The 24,680-nt window shown below is 40.9% G+C and overlaps 4 protein-coding genes across 6 annotated transcripts in view; all 4 read right to left on the reverse strand.

The window, feature by feature from the left end:
- LOC120443805 (disks large homolog 5) overlaps nt 1-24,379 on the reverse strand; it is a 45,329-nt gene extending 20,950 nt beyond the window's left edge. The window contains exon 1 of one of the 3 annotated variants that reach the window (XR_005615600.1): nt 23,824-24,379. The gene's annotated coding sequence lies outside the window, so the exon portion shown is untranslated. The remainder of the gene's footprint in view (nt 1-23,823) is intronic. The other 2 variants (XM_039623146.2, XM_039623145.2) reach the window with 2 other exon arrangements.
- Nucleotides 552-920, reverse strand: LOC120444024 (period circadian protein-like). The gene has a single exon (XM_039623524.1). The coding sequence runs from the start codon at nt 804-806 to the stop codon at nt 552-554; it is 255 nt and encodes an 84-aa protein (XP_039479458.1). The 5' UTR covers nt 807-920.
- LOC120443807 lies at nt 1,626-2,582 on the reverse strand. The gene has a single exon (XM_039623148.2). It carries the CDS (start codon nt 2,505-2,507, stop codon nt 1,626-1,628), a length of 882 nt encoding a protein of 293 aa, XP_039479082.2. The 5' UTR covers nt 2,508-2,582.
- LOC120444042 (nucleoprotein TPR-like) lies at nt 3,459-4,388 on the reverse strand. Its single transcript, XM_039623548.1, has 3 exons — nt 4,343-4,388; nt 4,169-4,290; nt 3,459-4,115 (listed from the first exon to the last, which is right to left on the reverse strand). The coding sequence occupies exons 1-3, from the start codon at nt 4,386-4,388 to the stop codon at nt 3,459-3,461; spliced, it is 825 nt and encodes a 274-aa protein (XP_039479482.1).
- Nucleotides 24,380-24,680: the final 301 nt, after the last annotated feature.

Below are 24,680 nucleotides of genomic sequence, written 5' to 3' on the forward strand. Positions count from 1 at the left end.
GGCTCTCGAGCCAGATCTCGTTGATGGAGCCTGCGGTTGCATCGGCAACGGGAAGAGCGAGTTGCGGGCAGGAGGACGCGGAGAGTTGCGCGGAGTCGGAGAGCCCGAATGGTTGACGGGAGATTCTGGTTCCAAATTGTGCGCTCCCTCGTACTCAATTGAAGGGAACTCTGCAGGAAGACATTACAATTAGAATGGGATACTGTGGGGCGGGAGGGATCGATGTACTTACTCTCCGGATTGTACTGAACGAGCATTGTGAAGGAGTCGCCGCACTGACGCAGCACGTTGGCCGCTATCTCCTGCGTGGCCGCCCGCATGTTAATGCCACATACTTCCAAGAGTTGATCGCCCACCTGGAGACCGGCACGCATCGCCGTGCTTTTGTCAGCGACGGTTGACACAAATATTCCGCCGCCGTTGTTGTTGCACTGAATTGTGATACCTAGCGACTTGTCGCGCTTGTCGATGTGACTCTTCTAAGGTCTCCGGGGCAGAGAAAATCCGCAGGCACATTGGAGTTGCGCTTGCCACTTCCGCCGCCTCCATGGCTAAGCACCTCTACATGGACCTTGCGGCATGGGCGAACCGCGGCCACTACCACCTCCACCGCCTCCTCCCACTCCTACGCCCGATCCAGTTCCATTCCCTCCTGCCATATTTGCAACGTAACTGTTGTGAATACTGGAGCTTATCAGTGACATGGGTGCGCGATCCGATGACGATGCTGACATGGATCCTCCGGAGGTTGGCCCCGTGCTCGTCACATAATGGTGGTCAATGCTACCAGAGCTGTTCTTCACCATACTGCTACTCTTGCTGGCCCACACTGGGATTAGATGGAATCCTTAACCGCTGATTGTCTTTTTTGCGCGGAAATGTTCCGCCTTCATAGATAGCTCCACCAACTCCCGAGACTCCTCCGCCACCCCATATATGGATAGGGACCGTGTCCGTAATCCAAGTATGGAGCATGCGGATGGGGGTGTGGATGCGGCATCGGGTTGGTCTGCGTGTGATGGTGCGGATGGTAGTCCAGATCTGTGGGTATTCCAACGCTGTCGTGCGGTGCCGTCGCCGCTGGAAGCTGTTGCAACTGCTGCTGAGGCGGGGTGAAGGCAGGGTCAATGGACTGGATCTGCGGTTACCCCGACCACCGGGTCCAAAAGTGGGGAAAAGCTGCGTGTGTCTGTTTCCTGGCATATGGGTGGACTGCCAGAAACCCGCCATATCCGCCGTGAACTCCGGAGCCAATGCTCTCGCTGTCACTCGGGTACTTCGGCACATGCCTTACTGCCTGGGGCACATGGCGCTTGGCGTACATCCCGTATTCGCTGATTGCGGGACTCTTGGCAGACAGTATTGACTCTATAGAGTTCTGCGATTCAGAGACACCACGTCCGGCGGTTGTCCAACGGGCAGCGGGTGACTCCCTCTGGGCGGATTAAGTGGCATAAACACGGCGTTGGGATTAGATCCTGAGCTGTTCTTGGGCAGTGGAGGCGGATGGAAGACGTCATAAACCTGTTGCTTGCGCACTGGAAACTCTCCGGCCGCCGGACCCGTTCCACCACCCATTGATCCCGATCCTAGACCAAAGCCCGTCGAGGCCGACGAGGCGTTCATTACTTGCTGCTGCGCCTGCTGACCACTGGTCTTGGGCTGGTAAAATCACCGCTGGGTGTGATATTTAACGACAGGCGATGGTTACTGTGCGGCCTGGTTCCGTAGCGCTCCTGTGAGGGCATTTTAACCCTGGCATTGGCGCCCATTAGAGGGGCTCGCTGAATCGGCTTTTGGCTAATCTCTTCGGCAGTCACACCGTATAGCGAATGCCTCGGATGTGTGGGATAACCAGCGGTTGGCATTCCATTTGAGGGTCCGGGTGGAAACAATGCCGAGACTCCCGAGCTCACCGGGTTGGAATTGCGGTTTGGATGCGTCTTTATAGCGCCCCCGTTGGATCCCCGAATGTGGGCCAGTGGCTTCGACATTTGTGGCGGCAGCGGTGGAGGCAACTGGTCCTGGATCAACGCTGCTGGCTGCTTCTCTGGCAGCCCAACATCAGCCATCAGTTCGTCATCCTTGTCCACATTGATAGGACCCGCTGTAAAAAGCGACATCAGAGCACGCTTCTTCTCATTGCCCCGCATGGTGCCCGTTGGATTTTCATGCGAGATGTTGGTCCGCGGCCAGGTGCCCATGCTCTTGGAGGCCTCTTTCTCCTTCTTGGTGCGCTTTTTGCGATTGAACAGATTCTCCTTGCTCTTCTCAGAGCTGTTTTCACTGAGCACAGAATCCAAAGCAGCAATGGCATCGTCGTGCTCCTGCTCAAAGTTATCCTCTGGTGTGCCCGGCTTGCTGAACTTAAGCTTTCGGAAGAAAAATTCGGCGAACCTGGACGGATGTTTGGTGGCGCTACTGGGCCCACTGCCTCCACCTCCACCGGCAATCGAAACATGCTGCATGGAGTCAATGGAATCTGTCTGCGCCGACGAGGTGGTCATTCCCGGGGGTAACTGATCCTGCACGTATTTAAGGGCAAACAGATTTAGCCCATCGTTGCGGGATCATTGAGCAGCTGCATAACTTCCTCGATTGATTGCACCGAGTCCATCGACTTGTTGTTAATGCTTAACACTCGGTCGCCAACGTCCAGCTCCGGTTCGTAAAAGGCCAGCGTGTTCTGCTCGATCTTTGCAATGAACACTCCCATGTCCAGTTGGAGGCCATGCGGGCAGTCCCTGTCCCTAGTTTTTAGCTGAACAGAATAGGCATGACGCTTGCTGTGACGAGTTCGGGAAACGAGCAGGAGGGAACGAGGAGCACAGGCGCGGATCTCATCAAGAACCAACCGCTTCGACAAGGACTGGCAGTCCAAGTTGTTCACCTTGCAGATCACATCGTTGATCTTGAGCTTGCCGCAGGCGGGTGAACTGCTGGTCACGCCACACACCAGTTTTCGCTTGTTGCTGTCATCCAGGATTATGCCAAGGTCGGACGTGTGCTCGTAGCCGGACAGCTCTATTTCCAGAAGATCTTCACCTCGTAACTGCTTGGGCGGAAACAGCGGCGGGTCCGGATGCATTACTGTCAAGATTTTGGCGCTCCTGCTGCTCCATTTGTTCTTTTAGCAAGTCGATCTTCTTCTGCGCTTCGTCCTTCTGCTTCTTAATCTTTCGCTATCTCGGATGGCCATCAGCGAGTCGGATATGGCTTTATCTCTCTCGTGGCGCATCTTGTCACAGAGCGTCTTCACCGAATCCCGCTCCTGCACAATCTTTTCACGTTGCGATATGGCCCAATCCCTGACGCGCTTTGCTTCTTCGGCATCCTGGCTTGAACGCTCCACCTCAGAGAGAGCCTTTCTAGGCTCTTGCGCAGCTTTTCCAGTTCCTTGCTGTTCTCCAGCTCCTTTCCACTAGGAAATTCTTTCGACCACGAGCTATCGCGAGACTTCAGAAGATCGCGCTTTTAAGATCCGCGTTGGCCAGTTGTAAAACTTTGATTTCGGCCCTGGCAAGCTGTTCGTCTTTTTTCAGCCGTTCAATTTCCTTGTTGGCCAGCACCAGATCGTCAGACATCTTCTGGTGCTCCTGCAGCACATTGTCCTTCTCCGAGAGCAGTTGATTAAGTTCCTCGGTAAGGGAAAGCACATTCTTACTCTCCTGGGAAAGCAGAACCTTCAGTTTCTGGTTTTCATCGCCTCGCTCCCGGTAGTAATTGCGATCCTTTTCTAGCTCGATGTAGGACTTCTTGTACTTCTCCCTCTCCACGGCGACCATATTTCGCTCCTTCTTCAGTTCGGCCAGCTTCTCACTGCAGCTTCCATCGCATCCCTGCGTCTTGCCAAAGTAATAGGGATTACCACTGCCGACTGGCGTCACTTGGCTGTTTCCATTTTGGGCCTGCTGGCTCTGTTGGTTTTGGGTTTCCAGCAGCAAACGTTTGAATCGGGCGCTCTCCTCCACCATATCAGTGAACTTGTTGCGATCGGCCACGTAGTGTTCCTGGTATAAAGTTAGTTCGGTGGCTAACTCATCGCATCGCCGCTTGGTGCTCGCATGCTGATGGCGCAGGGTAGTTAGCTCCAGAAGTGCGGACTTGTACTGCGCCTGCAGTATATCGTATTGGCGCCGTTTCCACCGGAAATTCCCGACACGCCCACTCCGCTATTGACGCCCTTTGAGGGCCCATTGTTGTTGGACATGTTGGCAGCTGTGGTGCTCCCGCTGGAGTTGGAAGGTGGTCGGAGGGTATTATCATACCCCACATACTCCGAGCTCTCTTCTAAAATTAAGGATGCTATTGGTATGTTTTTTAAATGAATTCGGCGACTTACCCTCCTGGCTACTCGTGCTAGTCAGCGATAGATCTCCGGATGCCATCTTCGCCATCACAACATCTTTAGATAGTGCTTAACTTGAAGATAACGCTGAAGTGCAAAAGTAGAAAAAATGCATTTTAATAAATCAAAAACAAAACGTAACTGTTATTATACCCGTTACTTGTAGAGAAGAAAAAAAAGTAAGTAAAAGGAAGAAAGAAGCGTTTTCGATCATATAAAGTATATATGTATGTTTTTGATCAGGATCAATAATTGAATCGATCTAGCCATGTCCGCTTGCCCGTCCATATGACCATCAAGATCTTAGGAACTATAAAAGCAGATTCATTAGCCATAGGCGCAGTACAATTTAAATTTTTGGTGGGACATTTAAGTATAACCCATACCTACTACAAGACGTGAGTTCGAATCCCATGTTGGTATTTTTTTTATGTTAAAAGAAAAGTGTATACTCCTAAAATGTGTATTTGTGTTATACTTTGTGTATGTCTGTTTGTGATCAATTAACAATCAACAATCAACAATCGTCAGTAATTTTTGGCTTTAGAACTTTTACCACCGGGATTAAGTCCCGGTTCCATACTATACCTGGGCTTGAACTCCGGCCGGCGTCAGTTCTCTCCGACAAGGATGTCGAAGCTGACTCCACTACCGCCGGCGGCAATGGGACAGCATCCTAGGTTAAACTTGAACTTTGTCTGCTCTGATTTGGTACAAATCGGATTCAGATTTGTTGGGTTTGGGACGTGAGTTCGATTCCCAGGCTCGAAATATTTTTTTTTTTTTCAAATTTGTATAACTTTAAGATATGGGTTCGATTCCCAGTTTTCCCGGTTTTTTTTTTTTTATTGTCGTGACTAAATTAAGATTGTCAATTACCATAGATTTGAGACGTGGGTTCAACTTTAGTTTTTTTTTTTTTTTTTTGCTTGAGAATATGCTTAAACCTTGCAGAATTTTAAGGCGTAAGTTCGACTCCCAGGTCGGGAATTTTTTGGTGGGACATTTGGTACTACCATCTCATAACTTTCAGTTGTTAGTTGGTTTCTCGTTGGTCTTTTTCGTATGTTAAAGGAAAAAAAGAGTTCTCCCACGTCGTTAAATTTTGGTGGGACATTTAATTATAACCCCATAACTACTACAAGACGTGTGTGACCCATGCTGGTCTTTCTTTTATGTTAAAAGAAAAGTGTATACTCCTAAAATGTGTATTTTTGTATGTCTGTTTGTGTTCAATTAACAATCAACAATCAACAATCAACAATCGTCAGTAATTTTTGGCTTTAGAACTTTTACCACCGGGATTAAGTCCCGGTTCCATACTATACCTGGGCTTGAACTCCGGCCGGCGCGTCAGTTCTCTCCGACAAGGATGTCGAAGCTGACTCCACTACCGCCGGCGGCAATGGGACAGCATCCTAGGTTAAACTTGAACTTTGTCTGCTCTGATTTGGTACAAATCGGATTCAGATTTGTTGGGTTTGGGACGTGAGTTCGATTCCCAGGCTCGAAATATTTTTTTTTTTTCAAATTTGTATAACTTTAAGATATGGGTTCGATTCCCAGTTTTCCCAGTTTTTTTTTTTTTATTGTCGTGACTAAATTAAGATTGTCAATTACCATAGATTTGAGACGTGGGTTCAACTTTAGTTTTTTTTTTTTTTTTGCTTGAGAATATGCTTAAACCTTGCAGAATTTTAAGGCGTAAGTTCGACTCCCAGGTCGGGAATTTTTTGGTGGGACATTTGGTACTACCATCTCATAACTTTCAGTTGTTAGTTGGTTTCTCGTTGGTCTTTTTCGTATGTTAAAGGAAAAAAAGAGTTCTCCCACGTCGTTAAATTTTGGTGGGACATTTAATTATAACCCCATAACTACTACAAGACGTGTGTGACCCATGCTGGTCTTTCTTTTATGTTAAAAGAAAAGTGTATACTCCTAAAATGTGTATTTTTGTATGTCTGTTTGTGTTCAATTAACAATCAACAATCAACAATCAACAATCAACAATCGTCAGTAATTTTTGGCTTTAGAACTTTTACCACCGGGATTAAGTCCCGGTTCCATACTATACCTGGGCTTGAACTCCGGCCGGCGCGTCAGTTCTCTCCGACAAGGATGTCGAAGCTGACTCCACTACCGCCGGCGGCAATGGGACAGCATCCTAGGTTAAACTTGAACTTTGTCTGCTCTGATTTGGTACAAATCGGATTCAGATTTGTTGGGTTTGGGACGTGAGTTCGATTCCCAGGCTCGAAATATTTTTTTTTTTTTCAAATTTGTATAACTTGAAGATATGGGTTCGATTCCCAGTTTTCCCAGTTTTTTTTTTTTATTGTCGTGACTAAATTAAGATTGTCAATTACCATAGATTTGAGACGTGGGTTCAACTTTAGTTTTTTTTTTTTTTTTGCTTGAGAATATGCTTAAACCTTGCAGAATTTTAAGGCGTAAGTTCGACTCCCAGGTCGGGAATTTTTTGGTGGGACATTTGGTACTACCATCTCATAACTTTCAGTTGTTAGTTGGTTTCTCGTTGGTCTTTTTCGTATGTTAAAGGAAAAAAGAGTTCTCCCACGTCGTTAAATTTTGGTGGGACATTTAATTATAACCCCATAACTACTACAAGACGTGTGTGACCCATGCTGGTCTTTCTTTTATGTTAAAAGAAAAGTGTATACTCCTAAAATGTGTATTTTTGTATGTCTGTTTGTGTTCAATTAACAATCAACAATTAACAATCAACAATCAACAATCGTCAGTAATTTTTGGCTTTAGAACTTTTACCACCGGGATTAAGTCCCGGTTCCATACTATACCTGGGCTTGAACTCCGGCCGGCGCGTCAGTTCTCTCCGACAAGGATGTCGAAGCTGACTCCACTACCGCCGGCGGCAATGGGACAGCATCCTAGGTTAAACTTGAACTTTGTCTGCTCTGATTTGGTACAAATCGGATTCAGATTTGTTGGGTTTGGGACGTGAGTTCGATTCCCAGGCTCGAAATATTTTTTTTTTTTTCAAATTTGTATAACTTGAAGATATGGGTTCGATTCCCAGTTTTCCCAGTTTTTTTTTTTTTATTGTCGTGACTAAATTAAGATTGTCAATTACCATAGATTTGAGACGTGGGTTCAACTTTAGTTTTTTTTTTTTTTTTTGCTTGAGAATATGCTTAAACCTTGCAGAATTTTAAGGCGTAAGTTCGACTCCCAGGTCGGGAATTTTTTGGTGGGACATTTGGTACTACCATCTCATAACTTTCAGTTGTTAGTTGGTTTCTCGTTGGTCTTTTTCGTATGTTAAAGGAAAAAAAGAGTTCTCCCACGTCGTTAAATTTTGGTGGGACATTTAATTATAACCCCATAACTACTACAAGACGTGTGTGACCCATGCTGGTCTTTCTTTTATGTTAAAAGAAAAGTGTATACTCCTAAAATGTGTATTTTTGTATGTCTGTTTGTGTTCAATTAACAATAACAATCAACAATCAACAATCAACAATCGTCAGTAATTTTTGGCTTTAGAACTTTTACCACCGGGATTAAGTCCCGGTTCCATACTATACCTGGGCTTGAACTCCGGCCGGCGCGTCAGTTCTCTCCGACAAGGATGTCGAAGCTGACTCCACTACCGCCGGCGGCAATGGGACAGCATCCTAGGTTAAACTTGAACTTTGTCTGCTCTGATTTGGTACAAATCGGATTCAGATTTGTTGGGTTTGGGACGTGAGTTCGATTCCCAGGCTCGAAATATTTTTTTTTTTTTCAAATTTGTATAACTTGAAGATATGGGTTCGATTCCCAGTTTTCCCAGTTTTTTTTTTTTTATTGTCGTGACTAAATTAAGATTGTCAATTACCATAGATTTGAGACGTGGGTTCAACTTTAGTTTTTTTTTTTTTTTTGCTTGAGAATATGCTTAAACCTTGCAGAATTTTAAGGCGTAAGTTCGACTCCCAGGTCGGGAATTTTTTGGTGGGACATTTGGTACTACCATCTCATAACTTTCAGTTGTTAGTTGGTTTCTCGTTGGTCTTTTTCGTATGTTAAAGGAAAAAAAGAGTTCTCCCACGTCGTTAAATTTTGGTGGGACATTTAATTATAACCCCATAACTACTACAAGACGTGTGTGACCCATGCTGGTCTTTCTTTTATGTTAAAAGAAAAGTGTATACTCCTAAAATGTGTATTTTTGTATGTCTGTTTGTGTTCAATTAACAATCAACAATCAACAATCAACAATCGTCAGTAATTTTTGGCTTTAGAACTTTTACCACCGGGATTAAGTCCCGGTTCCATACTATACCTGGGCTTGAACTCCGGCCGGCGCGTCAGTTCTCTCCGACAAGGATGTCGAAGCTGACTCCACTACCGCCGGCGGCAATGGGACAGCATCCTAGGTTAAACTTGAACTTTGTCTGCTCTGATTTGGTACAAATCGGATTCAGATTTGTTGGGTTTGGGACGTGAGTTCGATTCCCAGGCTCGAAATATTTTTTTTTTTTTCAAATTTGTATAACTTGAAGATATGGGTTCGATTCCCAGTTTTCCATTTTTTTTTTTTATTGTCGTGACTAAATTAAGATTGTCAATTACCATAGATTTGAGACGTGGGTTCAACTTTAGTTTTTTTTTTTTTTTTTGCTTGAGAATATGCTTAAACCTTGCAGAATTTAAGGCGTAAGTTCGACTCCCAGGTCGGGAATTTTTTGGTGGGACATTTGGTACTACCATCTCATAACTTTCAGTTGTTAGTTGGTTTCTCGTTGGTCTTTTTCGTATGTTAAAGGAAAAAAAGAGTTCTCCCACGTCGTTAAATTTTGGTGGGACATTTAATTATAACCCCATAACTACTACAAGACGTGTGTGACCCATGCTGGTCTTTCTTTTATGTTAAAAGAAAAGTGTATACTCCTAAAATGTGTATTTTTGTATGTCTGTTTGTGTTCAATTAACAATTAACAATCAACAATCAACAATCAACAATCGTCAGTAATTTTTGGCTTTAGAACTTTTACCACCGGGATTAAGTCCCGGTTCCATACTATACCTGGGCTTGAACTCCGGCCGGCGCGTCAGTTCGATTCCGCCAAGGCGCATCGAAATATTTGTTCTTTTTTCATCGATTTTTTTTTAGTTTTTCGAAATATTTGTATAACTTGAAGATATGGGTTCGATTCCCAGTTTTCCCAGTTTTTTTTTTTTATTGTCGTGACTAAATTAAGATTGTCAATTACCATAGATTTGAGACGTGGGTTCAACTTTAGTTTTTTTTTTTTTTTTTGCTTGAGAATATGCTTAAACCTTGCAGAATTTTAAGGCGTAAGTTCGACTCCCAGGTCGGGAATTTTTTGGTGGGACATTTGGTACTACCATCTCATAACTTTCAGTTGTTAGTTGGTTTCTCGTTGGTCTTTTTCGTATGTTAAAGGAAAAAAGAGTTCTCCCACGGCGTTAAATTTTGGTGGGACATTTAATTATAACCCCATAACTACTACAAGACGTGTGTGACCCATGCTGGTCTTTCTTTTATGTTAAAAGAAAAGTGTATACTCCTAAAATGTGTATTTTTGTATGTCTGTTTGTGTTCAATTAACAATCAACAATCAACAATCAACAATCAACAATCGTCAGTAATTTTTGGCTTTAGAACTTTTACCACCGGGATTAAGTCCCGGTTCCATACTATACCTGGGCTTGAACTCCGGCCGGCGCGTCAGTTCTCTCCGACAAGGATGTCGAAGCTGACTCCACTACCGCCGGCGGCAATGGGACAGCATCCTAGGTTAAACTTGAACTTTGTCTGCTCTGATTTGGTACAAATCGGATTCAGATTTGTTGGGTTTGGGACGTGAGTTCGATTCCCAGGCTCGAAATATTTTTTTTTTTTTCAAATTTGTATAACTTGAAGATATGGGTTCGATTCCCAGTTTTCCCAGTTTTTTTTTTTTATTGTCGTGACTAAATTAAGATTGTCAATTACCATAGATTTGAGACGTGGGTTCAACTTTAGTTTTTTTTTTTTTTTTTGCTTGAGAATATGCTTAAACCTTGCAGAATTTTAAGGCGTAAGTTCGACTCCCAGGTCGGGAATTTTTTGGTGGGACATTTGGTACTACCATCTCATAACTTTCAGTTGTTAGTTGGTTTCTCGTTGGTCTTTTTCGTATGTTAAAGGAAAAAAAGAGTTCTCCCACGTCGTTAAATTTTGGTGGGACATTTAATTATAACCCCATAACTACTACAAGACGTGTGTGACCCATGCTGGTCTTTCTTTTATGTTAAAAGAAAAGTGTATACTCCTAAAATGTGTATTTTTGTATGTCTGTTTGTGTTCAATTAACAATAACAATCAACAATCAACAATCAACAATCGTCAGTAATTTTTGGCTTTAGAACTTTTACCACCGGGATTAAGTCCCGGTTCCATACTATACCTGGGCTTGAACTCCGGCCGGCGCGTCAGTTCTCTCCGACAAGGATGTCGAAGCTGACTCCACTACCGCCGGCGGCAATGGGACAGCATCCTAGGTTAAACTTGAACTTTGTCTGCTCTGATTTGGTACAAATCGGATTCAGATTTGTTGGGTTTGGGACGTGAGTTCGATTCCCAGGCTCGAAATATTTTTTTTTTTTTCAAATTTGTATAACTTGAAGATATGGGTTCGATTCCCAGTTTTCCCAGTTTTTTTTTTTTATTGTCGTGACTAAATTAAGATTGTCAATTACCATAGATTTGAGACGTGGGTTCAACTTTAGTTTTTTTTTTTTTTTTTGCTTGAGAATATGCTTAAACCTTGCAGAATTTTAAGGCGTAAGTTCGACTCCCAGGTCGGGAATTTTTTGGTGGGACATTTGGTACTACCATCTCATAACTTTCAGTTGTTAGTTGGTTTCTCGTTGGTCTTTTTCGTATGTTAAAGGAAAAAAAGAGTTCTCCCACGTCGTTAAATTTTGGTGGGACATTTAATTATAACCCCATAACTACTACAAGACGTGTGTGACCCATGCTGGTCTTTCTTTTATGTTAAAAGAAAAGTGTATACTCCTAAAATGTGTATTTTTGTATGTCTGTTTGTGTTCAATTAACAATTAACAATTAACAATCAACAATCAACAATCAACAATCGTCAGTAATTTTTGGCTTTAGAACTTTTACCACCGGGATTAAGTCCCGGTTCCATACTATACCTGGGCTTGAACTCCGGCCGGCGCGTCAGTTCTCTCCGACAAGGATGTCGAAGCTGACTCCACTACCGCCGGCGGCAATGGGACAGCATCCTAGGTTAAACTTGAACTTTGTCTGCTCTGATTTGGTACAAATCGGATTCAGATTTGTTGGGTTTGGGACGTGAGTTCGATTCCCAGGCTCGAAATATTTTTTTTTTTTTCAAATTTGTATAACTTGAAGATATGGGTTCGATTCCCAGTTTTCCCAGTTTTTTTTTTTTTATTGTCGTGACTAAATTAAGATTGTCAATTACCATAGATTTGAGACGTGGGTTCAACTTTAGTTTTTTTTTTTTTTTTGCTTGAGAATATGCTTAAACCTTGCAGAATTTTAAGGCGTAAGTTCGACTCCCAGGTCGGGAATTTTTTGGTGGGACATTTGGTACTACCATCTCATAACTTTCAGTTGTTAGTTGGTTTCTCGTTGGTCTTTTTCGTATGTTAAAGGAAAAAAAGAGTTCTCCCACGTCGTTAAATTTTGGTGGGACATTTAATTATAACCCCATAACTACTACAAGACGTGTGTGACCCATGCTGGTCTTTCTTTTATGTTAAAAGAAAAGTGTATACTCCTAAAATGTGTATTTTTGTATGTCTGTTTGTGTTCAATTAACAATCAACAATCAACAATCAACAATCAACAATCGTCAGTAATTTTTGGCTTTAGAACTTTTACCACCGGGATTAAGTCCCGGTTCCATACTATACCTGGGCTTGAACTCCGGCCGGCGCGTCAGTTCTCTCCGACAAGGATGTCGAAGCTGACTCCACTACCGCCGGCGGCAATGGGACAGCATCCTAGGTTAAACTTGAACTTTGTCTGCTCTGATTTGGTACAAATCGGATTCAGATTTGTTGGGTTTGGGACGTGAGTTCGATTCCCAGGCTCGAAATATTTTTTTTTTTTTCAAATTTGTATAACTTGAAGATATGGGTTCGATTCCCAGTTTTCCCAGTTTTTTTTTTTTATTGTCGTGACTAAATTAAGATTGTCAATTACCATAGATTTGAGACGTGGGTTCAACTTTAGTTTTTTTTTTTTTTTTGCTTGAGAATATGCTTAAACCTTGCAGAATTTTAAGGCGTAAGTTCGACTCCCAGGTCGGGAATTTTTTGGTGGGACATTTGGTACTACCATCTCATAACTTTCAGTTGTTAGTTGGTTTCTCGTTGGTCTTTTTCGTATGTTAAAGGAAAAAAAGAGTTCTCCCACGTCGTTAAATTTTGGTGGGACATTTAATTATAACCCCATAACTACTACAAGACGTGTGTGACCCATGCTGGTCTTTCTTTTATGTTAAAAGAAAAGTGTATACTCCTAAAATGTGTATTTTTGTATGTCTGTTTGTGTTCAATTAACAATCAACAATCAACAATCAACAATCAACAATCGTCAGTAATTTTTGGCTTTAGAACTTTTACCACCGGGATTAAGTCCCGGTTCCATACTATACCTGGGCTTGAACTCCGGCCGGCGCGTCAGTTCTCTCCGACAAGGATGTCGAAGCTGACTCCACTACCGCCGGCGGCAATGGGACAGCATCCTAGGTTAAACTTGAACTTTGTCTGCTCTGATTTGGTACAAATCGGATTCAGATTTGTTGGGTTTGGGACGTGAGTTCGATTCCCAGGCTCGAAATATTTTTTTTTTTTTCAAATTTGTATAACTTGAAGATATGGGTTCGATTCCCAGTTTTCCCAGTTTTTTTTTTTTATTGTCGTGACTAAATTAAGATTGTCAATTACCATAGATTTGAGACGTGGGTTCAACTTTAGTTTTTTTTTTTTTTTTGCTTGAGAATATGCTAAACCTTGCAGAATTTTAAGGCGTAAGTTCGACTCCCAGGTCGGGAATTTTTTGGTGGGACATTTGGTACTACCATCTCATAACTTTCAGTTGTTAGTTGGTTTCTCGTTGGTCTTTTTCGTATGTTAAAGGAAAAAAAGAGTTCTCCCACGTCGTTAAATTTTGGTGGGACATTTAATTATAACCCCATAACTACTACAAGACGTGTGTGACCCATGCTGGTCTTTCTTTTATGTTAAAAGAAAAGTGTATACTCCTAAAATGTGTATTTTTGTATGTCTGTTTGTGTTCAATTAACAATCAACAATCAACAATCAACAATCAACAATCGTCAGTAATTTTTGGCTTTAGAACTTTTACCACCGGGATTAAGTCCCGGTTCCATACTATACCTGGGCTTGAACTCCGGCCGGCGCGTCAGTTCTCTCCGACAAGGATGTCGAAGCTGACTCCACTACCGCCGGCGGCAATGGGACAGCATCCTAGGTTAAACTTGAACTTTGTCTGCTCTGATTTGGTACAAATCGGATTCAGATTTGTTGGGTTTGGGACGTGAGTTCGATTCCCAGGCTCGAAATATTTTTTTTTTTTTCAAATTTGTATAACTTGAAGATATGGGTTCGATTCCCAGTTTTCCCAGTTTTTTTTTTTTATTGTCGTGACTAAATTAAGATTGTCAATTACCATAGATTTGAGACGTGGGTTCAACTTTAGTTTTTTTTTTTTTTTTGCTTGAGAATATGCTTAAACCTTGCAGAATTTTAAGGCGTAAGTTCGACTCCCAGGTCGGGAATTTTTTGGTGGGACATTTGGTACTACCATCTCATAACTTTCAGTTGTTAGTTGGTTTCTCGTTGGTCTTTTTCGTATGTTAAAGGAAAAAAAGAGTTCTCCCACGTCGTTAAATTTTGGTGGGACATTTAATTATAACCCCATAACTACTACAAGACGTGTGTGACCCATGCTGGTCTTTCTTTTATGTTAAAAGAAAAGTGTATACTCCTAAAATGTGTATTTTTGTATGTCTGTTTGTGTTCAATTAACAATCAACAATCAACAATCAACAATCAACAATCGTCAGTAATTTTTGGCTTTAGAACTTTTACCACCGGGATTAAGTCCCGGTTCCATACTATACCTGGGCTTGAACTCCGGCCGGCGCGTCAGTTCTCTCCGACAAGGATGTCGAAGCTGACTCCACTACCGCCGGCGGCAATGGGACAGCATCCTAGGTTAAACTTGAACTTTGTCTGCTCTGATTTGGTACAAATCGGATTCAGATTTGTTGGGTTTGGGACGTGAGTTCGATTCCCAGGCTCGAAATATTTTTTTTTTTTTCAAATTTGTATAACTTGAAGATATGGGTTCGATTCCCAGTTTTCCCAGTTTTTTTTTTTTATTGTCGTGACTAAATTAAGATTGTCAATTACCATAGATTTGAGACGTGGGTTCAACTTTAGTTTTTTTTTTTTTTTTGCTTGAGAATATGCTAAACCTTGCAGAATTTTAAGGCGTAAGTTCGACTCCCAGGTCGGGAATTTTTTGGTGGGACATTTGGTACTACCATCTCATAACTTTCAGTTGTTAGTTGGTTTCTCGTTGGTCTTTTTCGTATGTTAAAGGAAAAAAAGAGTTCTCCCACGTCGTTAAATTTTGGTGGGACATTTAATTATAACCCCATAACTACTACAAGACGTGTGTGACCCATGCTGGTCTTTCTTTTATGTTAAAAGAAAAGTGTATACTCCTAAAATGTGTATTTTTGTATGTCTGTTTGTGTTCAATTAACAATCAACAATCAACAATCAACAATCAACAATCGTCAGTAATTTTTGGCTTTAGAACTTTTACCACCGGGATTAAGTCCCGGTTCCATACTATACCTGGGCTTGAACTCCGGCCGGCGCGTCAGTTCTCTCCGACAAGGATGTCGAAGCTGACTCCACTACCGCCGGCGGCAATGGGACAGCATCCTAGGTTAAACTTGAACTTTGTCTGCTCTGATTTGGTACAAATCGGATTCAGATTTGTTGGGTTTGGGACGTGAGTTCGATTCCCAGGCTCGAAATATTTTTTTTTTTTTCAAATTTGTATAACTTGAAGATATGGGTTCGATTCCCAGTTTTCCCAGTTTTTTTTTTTTATTGTCGTGACTAAATTAAGATTGTCAATTACCATAGATTTGAGACGTGGGTTCAACTTTAGTTTTTTTTTTTTTTTTTGCTTGAGAATATGCTTAAACCTTGCAGAATTTTAAGGCGTAAGTTCGACTCCCAGGTCGGGAATTTTTTGGTGGGACATTTGGTACTACCATCTCATAACTTTCAGTTGTTAGTTGGTTTCTCGTTGGTCTTTTTCGTATGTTAAAGGAAAAAAAGAGTTCTCCCACGTCGTTAAATTTTGGTGGGACATTTAATTATAACCCCATAACTACTACAAGACGTGTGTGACCCATGCTGGTCTTTCTTTTATGTTAAAAGAAAAGTGTATACTCCTAAAATGTGTATTTTTGTATGTCTGTTTGTGTTCAATTAACAATCAACAATCAACAATCAACAATCGTCAGTAATTTTTGGCTTTAGAACTTTTACCACCGGGATTAAGTCCCGGTTCCATACTATACCTGGGCTTGAACTCCGGCCGGCGCGTCAGTTCTCTCCGACAAGGATGTCGAAGCTGACTCCACTACCGCCGGCGGCAATGGGACAGCATCCTAGGTTAAACTTGAACTTTGTCTGCTCTGATTTGGTACAAATCGGATTCAGATTTGTTGGGTTTGGGACGTGAGTTCGATTCCCAGGCTCGAAATATTTTTTTTTTTTTCAAATTTGTATAACTTGAAGATATGGGTTCGATTCCCAGTTTTCCCAGTTTTTTTTTTTTATTGTCGTGACTAAATTAAGATTGTCAATTACCATAGATTTGAGACGTGGGTTCAACTTTAGTTTTTTTTTTTTTTTTTGCTTGAGAATATGCTAAACCTTGCAGAATTTTAAGGCGTAAGTTCGACTCCCAGGTCGGGAATTTTTTGGTGGGACATTTGGTACTACCATCTCATAACTTTCAGTTGTTAGTTGGTTTCTCGTTGGTCTTTTTCGTATGTTAAAGGAAAAAAAGAGTTCTCCCACGTCGTTAAATTTTGGTGGGACATTTAATTATAACCCCATAACTACTACAAGACGTGTGTGACCCATGCTGGTCTTTCTTTTATGTTAAAAGAAAAGTGTATACTCCTAAAATGTGTATTTTTGTATGTCTGTTTGTGTTCAATTAACAATCAACAATCAACAATCAACAATCGTCAGTAATTTTTGGCTTTAGAACTTTTACCACCGGGATTAAGTCCCGGTTCCATACTATACCTGGGCTTGAACTCCGGCCGGCGCGTCAGTTCTCTCCGACAAGGATGTCGAAGCTGACTCCACTACCGCCGGCGGCAATGGGACAGCATCCTAGGTTAAACTTGAACTTTGTCTGCTCTGATTTGGTACAAATCGGATTCAGATTTGTTGGGTTTGGGACGTGAGTTCGATTCCCAGGCTCGAAATATTTTTTTTTTTTTCAAATTTGTATAACTTGAAGATATGGGTTCGATTCCCAGTTTTCCCATTTTTTTTTTTTTATTGTCGTGACTAAATTAAGATTGTCAATTACCATAGATTTGAGACGTGGGTTCAACTTTAGTTTTTTTTTTTTTTTTGCTTGAGAATATGCTAAACCTTGCAGAATTTTAAGGCGTAAGTTCGACTCCCAGGTCGGGAATTTTTTGGTGGGACATTTGGTACTACCATCTCATAACTTTCAGTTGTTAGTTGGTTTCTCGTTGGTCTTTTTCGTATGTTAAAGGAAAAAAAGAGTTCTCCCACGTCGTTAAATTTTGGTGGGACATTTAATTATAACCCCATAACTACTACAAGACGTGTGTGACCCATGCTGGTCTTTCTTTTATGTTAAAAGAAAAGTGTATACTCCTAAAATGTGTATTTTTGTATGTCTGTTTGTGTTCAATTAACAATCAACAATCAACAATCAATCAACAATCGTCAGTAATTTTTGGCTTTAGAACTTTTACCACCGGGATTAAGTCCCGGTTCCATACTATACCTGGGCTTGAACTCCGGCCGGCGCGTCAGTTCTCTCCGACAAGGATGTCGAAGCTGACTCCACTACCGCCGGCGGCAATGGGACAGCATCCTAGGTTAAACTTGAACTTTGTCTGCTCTGATTTGGTACAAATCGGATTCAGATTTGTTGGGTTTGGGACGTGAGTTCGATTCCCAGGCTCGAAATATTTTTTTTTTTTTCAAATTTGTATAACTTGAAGATATGGGTTCGATTCCCAGTTTTCCCAGTTTTTTTTTTTTATTGTCGTGACTAAATTAAGATTGTCAATTACCATAGATTTGAGACGTGGGTTCAACTTTAGTTTTTTTTTTTTTTTTTGCTTGAGAATATGCTTAAACCTTGCAGAATTTTAAGGCGTAAGTTCGACTCCCAGGTCGGGAATTTTTTGGTGGGACATTTGGTACTACCATCTCATAACTTTCAGTTGTTAGTTGGTTTCTCGTTGGTCTTTTTCGTATGTTAAAGGAAAAAAAGAGTTCTCCCACGTCGTTAAATTTTGGTGGGACATTTAATTATAACCCCATAACTACTACAAGACGTGTGTGACCCATGCTGGTCTTTCTTTTATGTTAAAAGAAAAGTGTATACTCCTAAAATGTGTATTTTTGTATGTCTGTTTGTGTTCAATTAACAATCAACAATCAACAATCAACAATCAACAATCGTCAGTAATTTTTGGCTTTAGAACTTTTACCACCGGGATTAAGTCCCGGTTCCATACTATACCTGGGCTTGAACTCCGGCCGGCGCGTCAGTTCTCTCCGACAAGGATGTCGAAGCTGACTCCACTACCGCCGGCGGCAATGGGACAGCATCCTAGGTTAAACTTGAACTTTGTCTGCTCTGATTTGGTACAAATCGGATTCAGATTTGTTGGGTTTGGGACGTGAGTTCGATTCCCAGGCTCGAAATATTTTTTTTTTTTTCAAATTTGTATAACTTGAAGATATGGGTTCGATTCCCAGTTTTCCCAGTTTTTTTTTTTTATTGTCGTGACTAAATTAAGATTGTCAATTACCATAGATTTGAGACGTGGGTTCAACTTTAGTTTTTTTTTTTTTTTTTGCTTGAGAATATGCTTAAACCTTGCAGAATTTTAAGGCGTAAGTTCGACTCCCAGGTCGGGAATTTTTTGGTGGGACATTTGGTACTACCATCTCATAACTTTCAGTTGTTAGTTGGTTTCTCGTTGGTCTTTTTCGTATGTTAAAGGAAAAAAAGAGTTCTCCCACGTCGTTAAATTTTGGTGGGACATTTAATTATAACCCCATAACTACTACAAGACGTGTGTGACCCATGCTGGTCTTTCTTTTATGTTAAAAGAAAAGTGTATACTCCTAAAATGTGTATTTTTGTATGTCTGTTTGTGTTCAATTAACAATCAACAATCAACAATCAACAATCGTCAGTAATTTTTGGCTTTAGAACTTTTACCACCGGGATTAAGTCCCGGTTCCATACTATACCTGGGCTTGAACTCCGGCCGGCGCGTCAGTTCTCTCCGACAAGGATGTCGAAGCTGACTCCACTACCGCCGGCGGCAATGGGACAGCATCCTAGGTTAAACTTGAACTTTGTCTGCTCTGATTTGGTACAAATCGGATTCAGATTTGTTGGGTTTGGGACGTGAGTTCGATTCCCAGGCTCGAAATATTTTTTTTTTTTTCAAATTTGTATAACTTGAAGATATGGGTTCGATTCCCAGTTTTCCCAGTTTTTTTTTTTTATTGTCGTGACTAAATTAAGATTGTCAATTACCATAGATTTGAGACGTGGGTTCAACTTTAGTTTTTTTTTTTTTTTTTGCTTGAGAATATGCCTAAACCTTGCAGAATTTTAAGGCGTAAGTTCGACTCCCAGGTCGGGAATTTTTTGGTGGGACATTTGGTACTACCATCTCATAACTTTCAGTTGTTAGTTGGTTTCTCGTTGGTCTTTTTCGTATGTTAAAGGAAAAAAAGAGTCCTCCCACGTCGTTAAATTTTGGTGGGACATTTAATTATAACCCCATAACTACTACAAGACGTGTGTGACCCATGCTGGTCTTTCTTTTATGTTAAAAGAAAAGTGTATACTCCTAAAATGTGTATTTTTGTATGTCTGTTTGTGTTCAATTAACAATCAACAATTAACAATCAACAATCGTCAGTAATTTTTGGCTTTAGAACTTTTACCACCGGGATTAAGTCCCGGTTCCATACTATACCTGGGCTTGAACTCCGGCCGGCGCGTCAGTTCTCTCCGACAAGGATGTCGAAGCTGAACTTGAACTTTGTCTGCTCTGATTTGGTACAAATCGGATTCAGATTTGTTGGGTTTGGGACGTGAGTTCGATTCCCAGGCTCGAAATATTTTTTTTTTTTTTCAAATTTGTATAACTTGAAGATATGGGTTCGATTCCCAGTTTTCCCACCTTTTTTTTTTTTATTGTCGTGACTAAATTAAGATTGTCAATTACCATAGATTTGAGACGTGGGTTCAACTTTAGTTTTTTTTTTTTTTTTTGCTTGAGAATATGCTTAAACCTTGCAGAATTTTAAGGCGTAAGTTCGACTCCCAGGTCGGGAATTTTTTGGTGGGACATTTGGTACTACCATCTCATAACTTTCAGTTGTTAGTTGGTTTCTCGTTGGTCTTTTTCGTATGTTAAAGGAAAAAAAGAGTTCTCCCACGTCGTTAAATTTTGGTGGGACATTTAATTATAACCCCATAACTACTACAAGACGTGTGTGACCCATGCTGGTCTTTCTTTTATGTTAAAAGAAAAGTGTATACTCCTAAAATGTGTATTTTTGTATGTCTGTTTGTGTTCAATTAACAATCAACAATCAACAATCAACAATCGTCAGTAATTTTTGGCTTTAGAACTTTTACCACCGGGATTAAGTCCCGGTTCCATACTATACCTGGGCTTGAACTCCGGCCGGCGCGTCAGTTCTCTCCGACAAGGATGTCGAAGCTGACTCCACTACCGCCGGCGGCAATGGGACAGCATCCTAGGTTAAACTTGAACTTTGTCTGCTCTGATTTGGTACAAATCGGATTCAGATTTGTTGGGTTTGGGACGTGAGTTCGATTCCCAGGCTCGAAATATTTTTTTTTTTTTCAAATTTGTATAACTTGAAGATATGGGTTCGATTCCCAGTTTTTTTTTTTTTATTGTCGTGACTAAATTAAGATTGTCAATTACCATAGATTTGAGACGTGGGTTCAACTTTAGTTTTTTTTTTTTTTTTTGCTTGAGAATATGCTTAAACCTTGCAGAATTTTAAGGCGTAAGTTCGACTCCCAGGTCGGGAATTTTTTGGTGGGACATTTGGTACTACCATCTCATAACTTTCAGTTGTTAGTTGGTTTCTCGTTGGTCTTTTTCGTATGTTAAAGGAAAAAAAGAGTTCTCCCACGTCGTTAAATTTTGGTGGGACATTTAATTATAACCCCATAACTACTACAAGACGTGTGTGACCCATGCTGGTCTTTCTTTTATGTTAAAAGAAAAGTGTATACTCCTAAAATGTGTATTTTTGTATGTCTGTTTGTGTTCAATTAACAATCAACAATCAACAATCAACAATCAACAATCGTCAGTAATTTTTGGCTTTAGAACTTTTACCACCGGGATTAAGTCCCGGTTCCATACTATACCTGGGCTTGAACTCCGGCCGGCGCGTCAGTTCTCTCCGACAAGGATGTCGAAGCTGACTCCACTACCGCCGGCGGCAATGGGACAGCATCCTAGGTTAAACTTGAACTTTGTCTGCTCTGATTTGGTACAAATCGGATTCAGATTTGTTGGGTTTGGGACGTGAGTTCGATTCCCAGGCTCGAAATATTTTTTTTTTTTTCAAATTTGTATAACTTGAAGATATGGGTTCGATTCCCAGTTTTCCCAGTTTTTTTTTTTTATTGTCGTGACTAAATTAAGATTGTCAATTACCATAGATTTGAGACGTGGGTTCAACTTTAGTTTTTTTTTTTTTTTTGCTTGAGAATATGCTTAAACCTTGCAGAATTTTAAGGCGTAAGTTCGACTCCCAGGTCGGGAATTTTTTGGTGGGACATTTGGTACTACCACCTCATAACTTTCAGTTGTTAGTTGGTTTCTCGTTGGTCTTTTTCGTATGTTAAAGGAAAAAAAGAGTTCTCCCACGTCGTTAAATTTTGGTGGGACATTTAATTATAACCCCATAACTACTACAAGACGTGTGTGACCCATGCTGGTCTTTCTTTTATGTTAAAAGAAAAGTGTATACTCCTAAAATGTGTATTTTTGTATGTCTGTTTGTGTTCAATTAACAATCAACAATCAACAATCGTCAGTAATTTTTGGCTTTAGAACTTTTACCACCGGCGTCCTAGGTTAAACTTGAACTTTGTCTGCTCTGATTTGGTACAAATCGGATTCAGATTTGTTGGGTTTGGGACGTGAGTTCGATTCCCAGGCTCGAAATATTTTTATACCCGTTACTCGTAGAGTAAAAGGGTATACTAGATTCGTTGAAAAGTATGTAACAGGCAGAAGGAAGCGTTTCCGACCATATAAAGTATATATATTCTTGATCAGGATCAATAGTCGAGTCGATCTGGCCATGTCCGTCTGTCCGTCCGTCTGTCTGTCCGTCTGTCTGTCTGTCCGTCCGTATGAACGCTGAGATCTCAGGAACTACAAAAGCTAGAAAGTTTAGATTGGGCATACAGACTCCAGAGACATAGACGCAGCGCAAGTTTGTCGATTCATGTTGCCACGCCCACTCTAACGCCCACAAACCGCCCAATACTGCCACGCCCACACTTGAAAAATGTTTTGATATTTTTTTATTTTTGTATTGGTCTTGTAAATTTCTATCAATTTGCCAAAAACCGTTTTGCCACGCCCACTCTAACGCCCACAAACCGCCCAAAGCTGCCACGCCCACACTTTTGAAAAATGTTTAGATATTTTTTCATTTTTGTATTAGTCGTCTAAATTTCTATCGATTTGCCAAAAAACTTTTTGCCACGCCCACTCTAACGCCCACAAACCTGCACTTCTACTAGCTGAGTAACGGGTATCAGATAGTCGGGGAACTCGACTATAGCGTTCTCTCTTGTTTTTTTTTCAAATTTGTATAACTTTAAGATATGGGTTCGATTCCCAGTATTCCCAGTTTTTTTTTTTTTTTATTGCCGTGACTAAATTAAGATTGACAATTACCATAGATTTGAGACGTGGGTGGGCGTGGCAAAAAGTTTTTGGCAAATCGATAGAAATTTATAAGACTAGTAAAAAATGAAAAAATATCAAAACATTTTGTGTGGGCGTGGCAAAATGGGTTAACAAACTTGCGATGCGTCTACGTCTCTGGAGTATACATGCTGAGTCTCAACTTTTTAGCTTTTAGTAACTATCCTGAGATCTCATCGTTCATACGGACATGGCCAGATTGACTCGGCTATTGATCCTGATCAAGAATTTATATACTTTATATGGTCCATCTGCCTGTTAAATACTTTTTAACGAATCTAGGATACCCTTTTACTCTACGAGTAACGGGTGTAACTAGCGGGAAAAATTGCTTGATTCAGTGCGTTAGAAATCGTAGCGCAGTTCCCATATTTGTTACTAAATAAACGGTATTCCGGTATTTCTCTTGATTTGGGACTTGATTTAATTCCTTTCTTTTAATTACTTCAATGATTTAACAAATATATATTTCTTTTATATCCACGATAAATATTTCCGCTCTCAATACTTAAAAAAAAAAAACATATATTCAAGAGAATAGCCGAGAGAAAATAAGGTGTTTTTAAAAATAGTAATCGCTAAATTAGATTAAAAATTTAAAAAATGACCTTATTAGTACATATATATGATTTTTAGACCCAACATACATTATAGCTTTTAAAAGTTACTTAAACGATTTCTTAAATTTGCTAGTAATACTATTTTGACCATTGCTGTATATATTTGAAGTGTGCGAGTAAGTATGACAAGCAATGCTTTGGAAAAACGAAACTTTCACAATTTTTGTGAAACCGTGATTTTCACAATTGAACGAATCAAATTTAAATACAACCGCAATGGGGAACGGAAAATGGGCGGGAGTGGGCGAGGGTAGGAGGAAAAGGAGGATAAGTGGAGAAGAGTAGAAAAAGGTGAAGTTACGCAGTTTTTGGTAACTCTTACAATCATGTATTGCTTGCGAAAACGAAATGTGTGGCAATTAGGTAGTCGAGTTAAAGCATCGAGACTAAGCTAAAGAATTAATTGAAGCAGCCGAGCAGAAAGCGTAAATTAATAGCAACATGTATGCACACTTGCACACACACTTACCGACACACGAACACACTCGCAGGCGGGCAAAACAAGTTGGCCGAATGGATGAGATGAAAAGCTGGCCAACGCACAAAAGGGGACAGCACGGCGGATTATATAAACCCTTTTTTCCCGAGATTGGAGTTTATCTTGGCCACAAGCACGCTTATTCGGCCGAATAATAGTGAAATATATCGTATTTTCCTTTAGAACGAAAGTCTTATTACGCACACTCACACGCACGCACGCGAACGCAACAGCTGAATGGGCGCGCGAAAGAGAGGGGGCGAGCTCCACCCCAATTCCAGCGCCGCGGGAAAGAGAGGGAGAGATGCAACAGGCGGACGTTGAACGGAACAACCGACGACTTTTACCGTTTTCGCTTGCGCATCCGGATTCCGGAAGTTCCGTTTCTTAGAGCGTTGCGCAGAAGCTCAAACTTTACAGCGCTTAAACACTTTTGGAACACTCCAGCGAAAACGATGACGAATGGCCAACGAAAATTGAACGAAATGAAATAAAAAAAAACAACACAACTTCTTCACTAAAACGTCACCAGTGTGACCGTGGAGTTATCGATAAATAACACCCAAGAAATAAACGGCAAAAATAAATAAACGTTTTATACTATATTATTTATATAAATGGGCACTCTAAGAAATCGATAGAATTTATTAATATCGATTCATTGGGCCAGCTATTTTAGGAAACAAATAAATCCAGAATGTTGAAGCTATAAAAGTACACATATAATACGATAATTTTTGCAAACTGCCTCAATGATATAATATCGACTTATGTCGAAAACTCATATTATTGGGATGGCAGCTCTTGATATGGCAGCGCTGTCTCAAAGAGCGTATATACTATGTGGG

This window comes from Drosophila santomea, chromosome 2L (assembly GCF_016746245.2).
Source record: "Drosophila santomea strain STO CAGO 1482 chromosome 2L, Prin_Dsan_1.1, whole genome shotgun sequence".
Taxonomy (NCBI): Eukaryota; Metazoa; Arthropoda; class Insecta; order Diptera; family Drosophilidae; genus Drosophila; species Drosophila santomea.

What these genes read in the sequence shown, in the direction of transcription:
- LOC120444024 (XM_039623524.1), bottom strand. Translation starts at nt 806, where the DNA reads ATGGTGAAGAACAGCTCTGGTAGCATTGACCACCATTATGTGACGAGC.
- LOC120443807 (XM_039623148.2), bottom strand. Translation starts at nt 2,507, where the DNA reads ATGACCACCTCGTCGGCGCAGACAGATTCCATTGACTCCATGCAGCAT.
- LOC120444042 (XM_039623548.1), bottom strand. Translation starts at nt 4,388, where the DNA reads ATGGCATCCGGAGATCTATCGCTGACTAGCACGAGTAGCCAGGAGG. An exon ending in TAGCACGAGTAGCCAGGAGG is followed by an intron (nt 4,291 to 4,342) that starts GTAAGTCGCCGA and finishes CCTTAATTTTAG; the next exon opens with AAGAGAGCTCGGAGTATGTG. An exon ending in CAAAGGGCGTCAATAGCGGA is followed by an intron (nt 4,116 to 4,168) that starts GTGGGCGTGTCG and finishes GATATACTGCAG; the next exon opens with GCGCAGTACAAGTCCGCACT.